At 41.9% G+C, this 11,808-nt stretch overlaps 2 protein-coding genes across 2 annotated transcripts in view; one reads left to right on the forward strand and one right to left on the reverse strand.

The window, feature by feature from the left end:
• LOC116219491 (meiotic recombination protein REC8 homolog) overlaps positions 1-3,635 on the forward strand; it is a 5,342-nt gene extending 1,707 nt beyond the window's left edge. Inside the window, exons 2-7 of the mRNA XM_042703747.1 lie at positions 877-1,112; positions 1,503-1,545; positions 1,742-1,823; positions 2,267-2,365; positions 2,591-2,697; positions 3,367-3,635. Coding sequence (XP_042559681.1) covers positions 877-1,112; positions 1,503-1,545; positions 1,742-1,823; positions 2,267-2,365; positions 2,591-2,697; positions 3,367-3,461 — 662 coding nt within the window. The 3' untranslated portion in view covers positions 3,462-3,635. The remainder of the gene's footprint in view (positions 1-876; positions 1,113-1,502; positions 1,546-1,741; positions 1,824-2,266; positions 2,366-2,590; positions 2,698-3,366) is intronic.
• Positions 3,636-4,471: 836 nt separating this feature from the next.
• Positions 4,472-8,587, reverse strand: si:ch73-344o19.1 (mucin-2). The gene is made up of 4 exons (XM_031563293.1): positions 8,408-8,587; positions 7,063-7,482; positions 6,669-6,835; positions 4,472-6,398 (listed from the first exon to the last, which is right to left on the reverse strand). Exons 1-4 carry the CDS (start codon positions 8,481-8,483, stop codon positions 6,354-6,356), a joined length of 708 nt encoding a protein of 235 aa, XP_031419153.1. The 5' UTR covers positions 8,484-8,587; the 3' UTR covers positions 4,472-6,353.
• Positions 8,588-11,808: the final 3,221 nt, after the last annotated feature.

Here is an 11,808-nt window from a genome sequence, read left to right on the forward strand (position 1 = left end):
TGAATAGTTAACCTCCTCCACTTAGCATTCTTCAAACAAAAGATTGTGGAAAAAATATATATTTCATAAGTTGAATTTGAATGTCACTTGCAGCCCAGTTATTCTTGCGTTATTTTGCACTTGCAGAGGCTTGATTGCTAATTTGAGTTACTTTTAAAACTTTATTTGCACTTTCTCTTTAGTTTTAAAAGCATATTTGCACTTTAATTTGTATTACTATTTAATTTATGTATTATGATTACATTTGTTACTCAAATACATTTGAAATTCAAATTCCAACATTTTGAGTCGTTATTTTAATTTGCTATGGGAAATAATCATTAGATTAGTCGATTAATCGAAAAAATAGTCGATAGATTAATCGATTACCAAAATAATCGTTAGTTGCAGCCCTAGTAAATAATGGCACATATTCACCGTGTAAATAATGGCACATATTTACCGTGTAAATAATGGCAAATGTAATGGGCTGCACTGCAGTGGATTATAAGTGATTTGGCTGAAGTGATATTCACCAAAACCCTTCACGTGTGTCTACATAGGTTACATATGCACAAAACAACCAACTCATACAGGTTTGCAATGTGCGTGCCCCTGCAGTTTTGGTCTCGTATATTAACATATTCATCTGAAGACAAAAAACATTGAAATGGTCCTAAGGCCTTCCGTTACAAAGTCACAGTGTGAAAGAGAATGCTTTACATTTTCAGAAACACACTCCCCACAAACAAATAAAAAAAACAGTTTTCCTCTAACACCCAGAAGATGACAACCAGCTGTTGTCAATAACAACCGTTCTAGTGGTTGCTATGGCATTGTTTTCCCCAGCTGGTGACGTACTGTTTTGAATCACTGCCACACCTTCCACTCACACAGACCTGCCTCCAGACATCCTTGAGATATGGAAACGTGGAGCGGCTTTCACCCCTGTGATCCTCGCTCGGGGACAGGTGGCGGCCGAGGCCTCAGAGGAGGAAGAGGAGGAGAGGGAGCTGAGGAGGATGGAGATGGAGGAGGAGGGGAGAGCAGAGGGGGAGAGGGAGACGGACGCTCTGGAGATGGCGATCGAGAAGGAGCTGAGCTCCAAGGAAACCTCCCTGTCACACCCAGAGGTGACTACACCTAACCCAGTGTGCTGTCATTCCATTTCCCAGGGGGGTCAGGCCAAGGGGGCATGTATTGTCTACCAATAGGGTCAGTGGCTATCTCCATTGAATGAAGTTTGATGCAGATATTATAAATCACAGATGAGTATTTTGGAAAAGCCCATACTCTGGCTTACACTCTGTTTTGACACACGGGCCCTGTGTTAAGGTTTTTCAAACACGGCCATATTGTAAAGTGTTTCTATCCCAGGTGCAAGATCAACGGTGCAGTGAATATCTTGTGTAGTTCCTACTGTATGAACTACTCAATCTTCTGTAGTTCTTCTTCTGTAGTTACTTCTTCTGTAGTTACTCAAATCAACGCCTCCGAAACTCACAGCTTGTTTCCGAATATAGATCCCCAGAGGCCTGGAGCACTCCTTGTCTCGGGAGGAATCAGGTGAGATCCTGACAGGGTTCTCATTACAGACTTAATGTGGTCACTTCAATCACTACATAGAGATTTACATTATTTTGTCCCCTGGAAAGAGAATGTGAAGCATGAACCGTGAAACGTTTAAATAGGCCGAGCATGTTCTGTTGTAAAGAATAATCAGTGCTGACTTGTACTGAATGAGTATGTGGCGGTGGCACAGTTGTTTCAGGCCTCTCTCTGGAGTTGTCTGACAAAGACATTCCTGGAACACCGCCGAGCCTGGAACCTGCTGAGCTCTCAAGGTGAGTGTGTGTGTGTGTGTGTGTGTGTGTGTGTGTGTGTGTGTGTGTGTGTGTGTGTGTGTGTGTGTGTGTGTGTGTGTGTGCTGAGCTCAGAAAAAAAGAGGGTTGGAGAGTATGAGAAAAAAAACTTCTTCACATGAACAGCAGGGGCAGCATATTGTACCTCAGACTCCTAGTCACAGGGAGACTGATGTGAGATGAGATGGGTAGCTGATAGTGGAGCCATATTAGAAGTTTGTGTTGTTCAAAATGAGCCCAGCTCTCAAATCAAATTAAATAAAACTTTGTCTGAGCCTTATTATAGCGTTTAAAGCATCTTGAGACAATTGTATTGTTTTGGCGCTATATAAATAAAAATGGAATTGAATTGAATTGTTATTTAGTGTCCTGTTGTTGTCATTGTTGTGTGTGATATATTACGTGCATTTTGTTTGTGTTCGGAGGTCTCCTCCTCAGCCTTCCCTTGGTCGACTGGAAGACATTCCTGAAGAAATTCCAGAGCCTTTACAAGCACAACTCGGAACGCCACAGGATGATTGGAGGTACGAGCGCCAGTCCAGTTCTGTGAAACTGGGAATCTAAATGGAATGCATTTGTTTTCAGAAGAGCCCCAACCCAGTTCTGTGCACATATGTGCAGGCCTCAGCATCAGTGACTCAGATCTCAGTGGTGCACAGAGCCCTGGTTTTCACAGTTCTTGTCATCACTTCTGATGCAGTGTGTGTTTGTAGAAGGCCATCTGTAATATTGTATCTCTTCCTCTTCAGGGTTTTTTTCCAACCTCTGCAAAATCAGGACGAAGTGACATTTCACTCTTTACTGCCCCCAACATCGAGCCGTACAACAGTCGCCTGCTCTTTCTGGAGTCTTTTAGGTGAGTGGAAAGGATACACCGATATACTATTTCACGTATTCATTGCGGTCTAAACATGCTTGACTTGGAATTGTTTGGGTGTTACAGGTGTCCTGAATGAGTGTTATTTTAAATAATAGGGATTGAATAGATATATTGGTATAGGAATACACAACTCTTGTCAGGTGAGCGTTTCCAGACAATCATCCTGGCTAAAACTGAGCTGAACGGTAGTCTGGCAGCACCATCCGACAGACCTATCTGATGGCTAGGGTGGGGAAGGAAGGATGAGAAGACAGAGATTGACAGAGATTCGTTTCTAGATTAAAAAGTAAAATTTCTACCTAGGGATTTGAAAGTGCTAATTAGTGCAGTACTTCAGCCAGGTAGAACTGATGAGTAGGATGGCTCATGAACATGCAAGAATATGGCAGCACATTCATTTTCTGAATCTGAACTCCCTACCAGTGGCAGGATATTAAAATAATAATACAATAATATGATTAAGAATCAATCTAATGACACTTGGTTGTCAACAATAGGAAAAATCACTGAATGGTGTTTTTCATTTACAAAGTGGATCCACATTTGAAGAATCTCACAAATCTTTTAAGGGATGTTCTAGTCTATAAAACTAATAAAAAGATACCCAAATGAATACATTAATTACATTTATGTGGCCTTTTACAGAGAATGTGTTCCGCAAGAGTCTCATGGTGCACCAGGACGAGCCATATGGAGAGATTTTTGTTTCACGTGGACCTCTGTTTAATCAAGTAGGATAACAGCGTTTCAGATACACTATATTATAAGTATGTTTTGTATATATATTATATTGTGTAGACATGATGCCTATCAGTTTTGATCACTGTTGAGCTATTAAGCTAAACACACTGTTAACCTGCTCACTGTCACCCGCTTCTCATCCATGTTTATATCTAAACTATTATTAGATTCATTTGTGCCAGTTGAAGTTGGATTTTATTTACTCTCATATAGTTTTATAATATTTAATATTTATAATATTTAATTACAGAGGCAATTACATACCCTCATTCATTTATATTTATTTTGATGCTTTTTAAATACCGTATATTCAACCTGTTCAAATATTTATCAAAGCAAGATGAATGTAGTGATCATCAGCAGTATTCATTGTGCATTCTGTTGCCTGTCATTGTCTATTTTATACTACATTCGTATAGTTGTGTTAAATTGAATTGAAATTGAATTGAATTGTATATTTGCATTTTACCAGTGTAAAGGTACAGCTTTCAAAGTTAGTCACGAATTGGTTTGACTTTTAGTGTTACCCTGATGTCTAACTATAGTTTTTGTATACATGTTTTGCATTTTATACAGTTAGTTTTCTTTAAACCTTCTTATGTGTACAAACAGAAAGATTTGTGTCCATACACACCAAACATTATTTTGTACCATACCAAAGTAATTCAATATTGTCTATGCATTCATATCATTTTATCTATTGTTTTCTGTATCACCAAAATGAACATGGGTTGCCCTGTTGTTGGTAGCTTATTACTAAAAACTGTTGGAAGTATGTTGAAACCTTTACAAAGTAACATGCACAATCTGACCAGATCGGTGTTGTACCTCATATCTATTTAGAAAATGTTGTTGGTCATTTGACATACATTTATCTTGTCCCATTAACAAGATGATGAAATGTCATATTTTAATTTGCTTCTAGTAATACCCTGTATTTTTAATAATACTTTACTTGGACTGTACATTAGTCCAACACATGGCGACACATTCAAAAACAATCCCAGAATAATTTAGAATCATTTTATTATAAACACAGTTCTAAACTTGAGCTTTTATACAATATTTTCTCAAATGTGCAACATATTTTACATTGAACCACTTGTTCGCACTTGTCACCTGCGACAAGCATACATGACTTGTGTACAGCACATTTTGAAAACATTTGTGTTGTTTTATTTCTTTCATGAGATGGGAGTCAAGGCAGAGTTAGCCTAAGGCAACATATTTAATAATGGTTCATTTTTAGGACATTCTGTGCATCCCAAAACAGACCAAACAATTTTGACAAATATAGATAATTCCATAAGGTATCAATGAAACTATACAAAAATATGCTGCATTTAGTATATTTATAGGTAACCTGATGTATCAAACAACCAACAGCTGCAACACAGAACGCAGTTGAACAACTCAATATACAGAACATCTTAATTAGAACCTTGTCTTCCTTGTGTCCTTGTATGTTTTATCAGTCCATAACTATTGCCTGGGAAATGCCTTCAAATGTTTCAACTGTTGCAAATTCTCCATACCTGATCAGTGAGACAGCTAACACCGAACCGTTTCAGATACAAGGACCGAAATTACACACGTGGCACTTGGTCTGTCCTTGCTTTAGCGTTTATTTCACTGAGATTTGATTCTTTTTTTAGGATTCTGACTGAAAGTTGCTGTCAAAGTAAATGGTGTGAGCCTTGGAGGTGAGGCCTTCTGGTGTTATCTGTGTGCTGGAGATTTGACCAAAGATACTAATGTGCTAGATTTTATTAACCAATGTAGTGAATGGAATGCAGATGGGCTAGCACTGCAGATGGGCTAGCACTGCAGATAGGCTAGCACAGCAGATAGGCTAGCACTGCAGATGGGCTAGCACAGCAGATGGGCTAGCACAGCAGATAGGCTAGCACTGCAGATGGGCTGGCACAGCAGATAGGCTAGCACTGCAGATAGGCTAGCACTGCAGTTGGGCTAGCACTGCTGATGCACAGGTAAAGTAAAGATGAAAAACAGCGGTACACATATGTAATGGAAAATGTTTTGAGAAATTATGCTGGGGGATTCAACAATATGTTGACTGGAGCGCTGATGTCTCTGGATGTCTGTCGTGGTAACAAGCCTTCCCTGACAACCTGATACAGGCAACGGACCTGAGACCACTTTGATAGCACGCCTGATCAATAATAGAACTGCAGCCTCTTCCAGAGATTTTAAGGATGTGCTAGCTGTTAACCAAAGTTAACTAAACACATTTCATTCAATCCGACACTAGGCCTTTTATGACTCTGGAATTGGATAAGTCATCACAACAGCACAAATACTGTATGACTGACGTATCAAGCAAATTTAAACACACATCAATCCCACATTATCATAGTTACCAATAAAGTGAAGAAACAGATTTCGGAACACCATTATTCATACACAGCCACATCAAAAGCACAAAAAAACAACATCACAATCCTAGTGTATATTAGCAACCATTTACACATCAATGTTTCATCTCAAGATAAAAATAACATAATGACCAGCATCATCTCTTCCACAATGTTTTACTCCCTGGCTACATTTTCAGTCAGACAATTCCCATTGATGATTCAATCTCACCTGGCTAAATATGAGCTCAACCACTCAAGGTACCACAATAAAAGGAAAGGCCTCGGCTAAGTGCTTGACCCTTTGGATCACATTCTCTTCAAAAACATGAGGATGCTATTTATAACATGATGCTGTGTCTAGCAATAGTGGTGAGGATGACGAGGGTGAAGTAGAGAAGTCCAATCTGTTAGGGAGAGGTCCTCGTTAATCAAAAGGCAAGAGGAACCATCAATGGCAGTGGTTTTCCAGCGTGGGACTATCTGTTAATGCTGGACTTGAGGTATACTGGCTGGCTAATAGCTGTATCTTGAGAGAGGGGTGTCCTCCAGCAGGTCATCCTGTGGGCATACAAATAGAAAGACACATGCTGAAGTGGACCTTCAAATTTTGTAAAACAAAATAATAATAAAAAAAGAAACCACAATGAAAATGGTTACATTTTGCACACACACTAGTTATCAGTTTAAATCTTGCGGGAGTTCATTGTGGGCTTCACAACTGGGCACCAAAAAAAACCTGTATGTTGTTGGGTCAGCTTTGTAGATGTGCTAAGATAAGGATCAACAGGGAAACACTACCAGAAGCAACGGCCATCTTCCTGAACTCACCATCGGGAGATCCTGAAGTCGATGAAACTCGGGGTGCTCATGGCGATGGCGAAATTTGAGGAAGAGCAGGACAGAAGCTATCGCGGTGCAGACGATGAAGATGGACACCAGCCCTGTAAGGATGGGGTCCAGTGGGGAGGCAGGAGGGTGACCGTCACGTGGGGCGTCTGGATGAGGAGGAAAGGTGCAAAAGCTGTCATATAATATCATTTTCTGGACACAATCTTCACATGACACAAGACATGTTTTGCCACCTCTACCATGCAATGAGGTTTGAGGCTTGTCTTCAAGGTGTAGACTCAACTTATTGCAAGCTATCTTGCCTTACCGCAAGCCAATGTCTATTTAATCTCACTTTGAACTACTTCTGTGTTTGGCTTTAATGAACACTCACCCTCATCACCAACATCCAACTGTGGAGGGTCATCCTGTTTGGCTGGGGCCACAGAGAGTTGAACAGGTGTTTGGGGGGCCTCTGACGTGAGGAGCCCTTGAGTAGGGGTTGGTGGGAGGGAGGTCATTTTCAGAGTTGTCTTCTCAGGTACTGATTCAGGGGGTGATTGTTGGGTTGTCTGTGTGGATACGGGGATAAGGGTAGATTGAGGTATGATCTGGGTGGCCACTAGGGCAGGCGTCCAGGTGCCTGTGTTCAGGAGACCACTATCAGTCTGATGAGTTGATGCTGCAGGGGTCAAGGTGCCTGTGTTCAGGAGATCACTATCAGTCTGATGAGTTGATGCTGCAGGGGTCGTGATTGGCTCTAGGGGGGCGGTGCCCGTTCCTGGGGGAAGTGATGTGGCAACAGCAGTGGATGCTGGGAGAGAAAAAAGGTAAAAAGAATGGAAACTTGAAAAAAAGGGATAGGAAACTTGAGGTAAGAAAAACACAATTTTAATGTACAGTAATAAAAGGATATATAAGGAGGAAGGGGGCACAAGAGAATTAAAGCTATAAACAAGCAATTCAATGCAGACAGTGTGAAAACAAAAGTTATACGCATAGCCCTAACCCAAGGTTTGTGTAATATGCACAATCGTAACTTACAGTTGGGAAAAGAAATTGTGTTGGAGCACACAACATGATTCTGAAAGTATTAGTAAAGTGCTTGACTGCCTAATTCTATGAGTGTTTCCAACCTAATTTCCTGGTAGTGGTTTGAAGCCATTCAATGGTAGGATGACACCATTGCCCATCCCAGTGAGAAAAATAAATCAAGAGGTCAGAGCTTCAGCTGAGCTAAATATAGACGTAGGTATGCCAGTGGTATGAAGGCGGCGTAACGCCGAGCGTCTGTATATACAAACACAGGGGCAGTATCTACACACAGCTACAGCAAAAGGTAAACTAAGTATATCATGGTTTAGACAGTTCAGATAATAGACACATAATAAATTAATATTAATAATTGCATTCTATACCATTTAAATGAATTCTTGTTTTTTAATAATATTGTATGCATATAACCAATCACACCATTACATTGTGTGTATTTGTGTGTGTGTTTTCCTCCATATTACAGAGTAATAATGTCAAATGTTACATTATGAATGGTTTCATTTGTTTTCATTTATGCGTCTGTTGACTTATAATATTTATTAACCTTTTCATTTTTTTATTTAGGACATGACTAGTTTTCCCCAGGTGTGAATGCAAGATGCACTACGTACTGTACATCCATGCCGCGGACCCAAAGACATAGTCCACACATGCTGGCTGCCACTACCTCTCTCACACTGTACCTGTGAATGTGAATGGCTTAGGGCTGAGGGTGTCATTCTGTGGAGGCACTGGGAGCGTGGGGAGGGGGGTTGTCATATGGAGAGCAGTCGTGTCTCTCCATCCTACAGAGACAGTGCCCAGTTCTGGTGACGAAGCACTGACGCGGGTGGGCTCTGATGAAGCACTGGCACGGGTGGGCTCTGACGAAGCACTGGCACGGGTGGGCTCTGACGAAGCACTGGCACGGGTGGGCTCTGATGGAGAGGGGAGAGTGGCAGCCGGAGGGGAGGTGTTCTCTTGAGGTGGAGGATTAGATGAGGCTGCCTCTCCAGATGTCGCTGTGGGTCTGGAGGAAAAGGTAGAGATGGAGACGGGAGCTCCCACATCCGACTGGACAGTGGGATGTGGGATGTCGGTGTGCAGTGGATCAGTGGTCTGACCTGCGGAGGAAACAAACGGGCCGCAGTGTTAGCAATGAACAACTCAGCAAGCAAAGGAAGGTGGAACCAAACTCCCATAATTCATAGTATTGTGATATTGATGGCGGCAGTGGAGGTGGGTGTGTGGTTTGGGGGGGGGTGGGGCACTCATCAGTGAATGAGCTTGGACTCATGGATTGCTTGAACTGACTGAATGAGATCCAGGTGTGACTGATTGGAAGCGCAGGAGAGACTCTGAGGAGACAAAAGACTGCATTAGGGAGAGAGCACCTCTCTGCTGTGGCTCCACCCTCTTTTGGGGAGGGAGGGGGTCATCGCATTTGCTTCTGCTGCTGCTGACGATGAAGATAGAGATAATAGGGGGTTAGCTGTCGCGGTGTTAGGTGGGGAGGGGTTGTAGACAGTCAGGCCTGGGGCTAAATGAGAGTGCAGTGGCCCTGAGTAGACAGTCAGCCCTGGGGCTAAAGGAGAGTGCAGTGGCCTTCTGTAGACAGTCAGCCCTGGGACTAAAGGAGAGTGCAGTGGCCTTCTGTAGACAGTCAGGCCTGGGGCTAAAGGAGAGTGCAGTGGCCTTCTGTAGACAGTCAGCCCTGGGACTAAAGGAGAGTGCAGTGGCCTTCTGTAGACAGTCAGCCCTGGGGCTAAAAGAGAGTGCAGTGGCCCTGTGTGTCGCCTCCTACTGTGGGGTGAAACACCGACAGCTGACTAAATCCTTCCACGTTGTCCAGCGAACCATTTCCCCGGGGTGTTGGACAGCGTCTTGAATTCAGACCCCAGGGGAGGGTCTTGCCAAGTGGGCAAGTGAAGTGTATCCTTTTAAGTGTTTAAGTGTATCCTTTTAAGTGTTTAAGTGTATCCTTTTAAGTGTTTAAGTGTATCCTTTTAAACTTGGCATGTGTTTTTGTATGTATGTGTAGGTAGGGTTGTGTGGGTTTTATCAGCCGGGGAAGGTGACACAGGGTAACTCATATAGATGGGTTGGCTTTAGCGCTGAGGGATGTAGATGGCAGTGCGTAGATGTAGATGGCAGTGATGCTATGAGTAATGGCTTGCAGTGCCTCCGGTTCAGAGGGTGTCAGCGTGCCGTGTTCGGGTGGCGTGGTGCCGTGTTCAGGTGGCGTGGTGCCGTGTTCAGGTGGCGTGGTGCCGTGTTCAGGTGGCGTGGTGCCGTGTTCAGGTTGCGTGCCTTAAGCTGGAGTATGGCCCTGTGTGTAGTAGATTTCAACGTAATGGAAGCCTGGTTTATCATGGTGTGGCTGGTGTTAACCCTCTCTACCTTTTCATATAACCTGTGTAGACATTAGATTAATTAATAAAGATGGCTATTTTTACCACACACCATTGTGGTTGTGATTATTCCAGAGCTTCGCTACACTCTGACATTCATAGAAGAGTTGTCCTGCTCGGTAAGGGTAAAACGCACATTTATTACAGTGTTATAGCAGACTTTTAGCTCCACAATCCCTATAGACTACTGCCTCTGTTATTGAAACATCACTAAACCTCACAGCATAATGTGTGTTCATTGCAAGTGGGAGGAATGTGATTGTTTAAATCAATATCACCATTCCTTCCTACTGAACATACATATAAATGGTCCAATTTTAAAAGAAATCCCTGAGAGGTAAAAAAAAGATTTACCGTTCCACTGGCATGTGTTTTTTGATTAAGAGTTCTTCTAGATCTAGAACAGGACCAAAAAGCAAAACCGTGAAGTCATGCTTAATATTCAAATGCACTGGGTGCATCCTATCCTAGTTTCAAGCCCTTTGTTTACATTTGCCAACAAAAAATAAACAAGAGAAGAAATGCTTGGAACAAAGCCATCAAGATACACAGAACCATTGGATATTCAAAAATGGCACTACTAATCTCACTCTGTTAAAACTGCAAAGCATTTTCACAAAGGTATGAGGGGGAGTACTGCCTGTAGATCGACTGGTCTGATCTGATTGTGAAGACTAATGTATAATTCAGGGCAGCCAACCACAAACAGCAGTTTAAAGGACCACTAGAGTGCAAGTGCCTCTGACATTTAGGCATCTCTGTGGATTTAAAAGAACAAACAAAACAACAGGCGTGTATATTTGTTCCCATGAGAAACAAAGATGGAGTTCGGGCCCAGATTTGGTCTATCCTTGGGAATATCTGTTTATTTAGCTTCAGTATCTCTGAAACTCAAATTAGGTCATATTCCAAATGAACAAATGAAACGATCTAAGAAAAAATTGGATTTAGCCTAATGGGTTGGCTATATCTGTGTTTCCAAGAATACATTTGTTATTCAAAAGAATAAATGGAACAAAGACTTTACTCTGCTGTCTGCCTCTTCATTTAAGGCTTACACCTTTAAATCAAGTTGAACAAATACAGTTTCACTTTTGGACACTTTTGTGCATTTGTATTGGGAGCATATATCTACTTTGTAATAAATACTTAAGACTGTGTAATAAATTGCATTGTAGGCCATATTAAACATCTTGTAGCCTACGAACAGCAAGTATACAGCACGACTTGTCACATGAAACAGCCAGGTGTTGATATATAAACTATGGATGCAATGATCTTTAAAAGGATAGGTCGGCAGAATAGGCCATGCCTAATCAAACTTAATGATCATTGCGTAAGCAATAATGATTTGTGCGCCTTGATTTCCACAGTTTAAGAGAGTTATCACATCCATCCCGTTATCCACCCACCTCAGATAATCACTCCACTGACTCGTACTGGAAGAGATGATGTGCTAAATTTACGCCTTATTCCATAACAGTTAAAGGACGTAGATACAATGTAAACTATCACTGCATTATGCCAGATAAGCGACGGAATAGCCTACATCTTCGGAGGGCCTTACCTGTCAATTTGGCTGGATTGAATAGAATCACCAGAGCACCCGTAAAAATATAACTTATAGTTTTCATGTTCGTGGCTGTTTTTTTTCTAGGCGGAGACGGCGGTTCATCTGTCGGCTTGCTCACTCT

The sequence above is a fragment of the Clupea harengus genome, chromosome 25 (assembly GCF_900700415.2).
Source record: "Clupea harengus chromosome 25, Ch_v2.0.2, whole genome shotgun sequence".
Classification (NCBI taxonomy): Eukaryota; Metazoa; Chordata; class Actinopteri; order Clupeiformes; family Clupeidae; genus Clupea; species Clupea harengus.

Coding starts and splice junctions, on each gene's coding strand:
- si:ch73-344o19.1 (XM_031563293.1), bottom strand. CDS start 8,483: ATGACAACCCCCCTCCCCACGCTCCCAGTGCCTCCACAGAATGACACC. Junction 6,836..7,062: donor GTTGGATGTTGGTGATGAGG/GTGAGTGTTCAT, acceptor CTCCTCATCCAG/ACGCCCCACGTGACGGTCAC. Junction 6,399..6,668: donor GACTTCAGGATCTCCCGATG/GTGAGTTCAGGA, acceptor GTATGCCCACAG/GATGACCTGCTGGAGGACAC.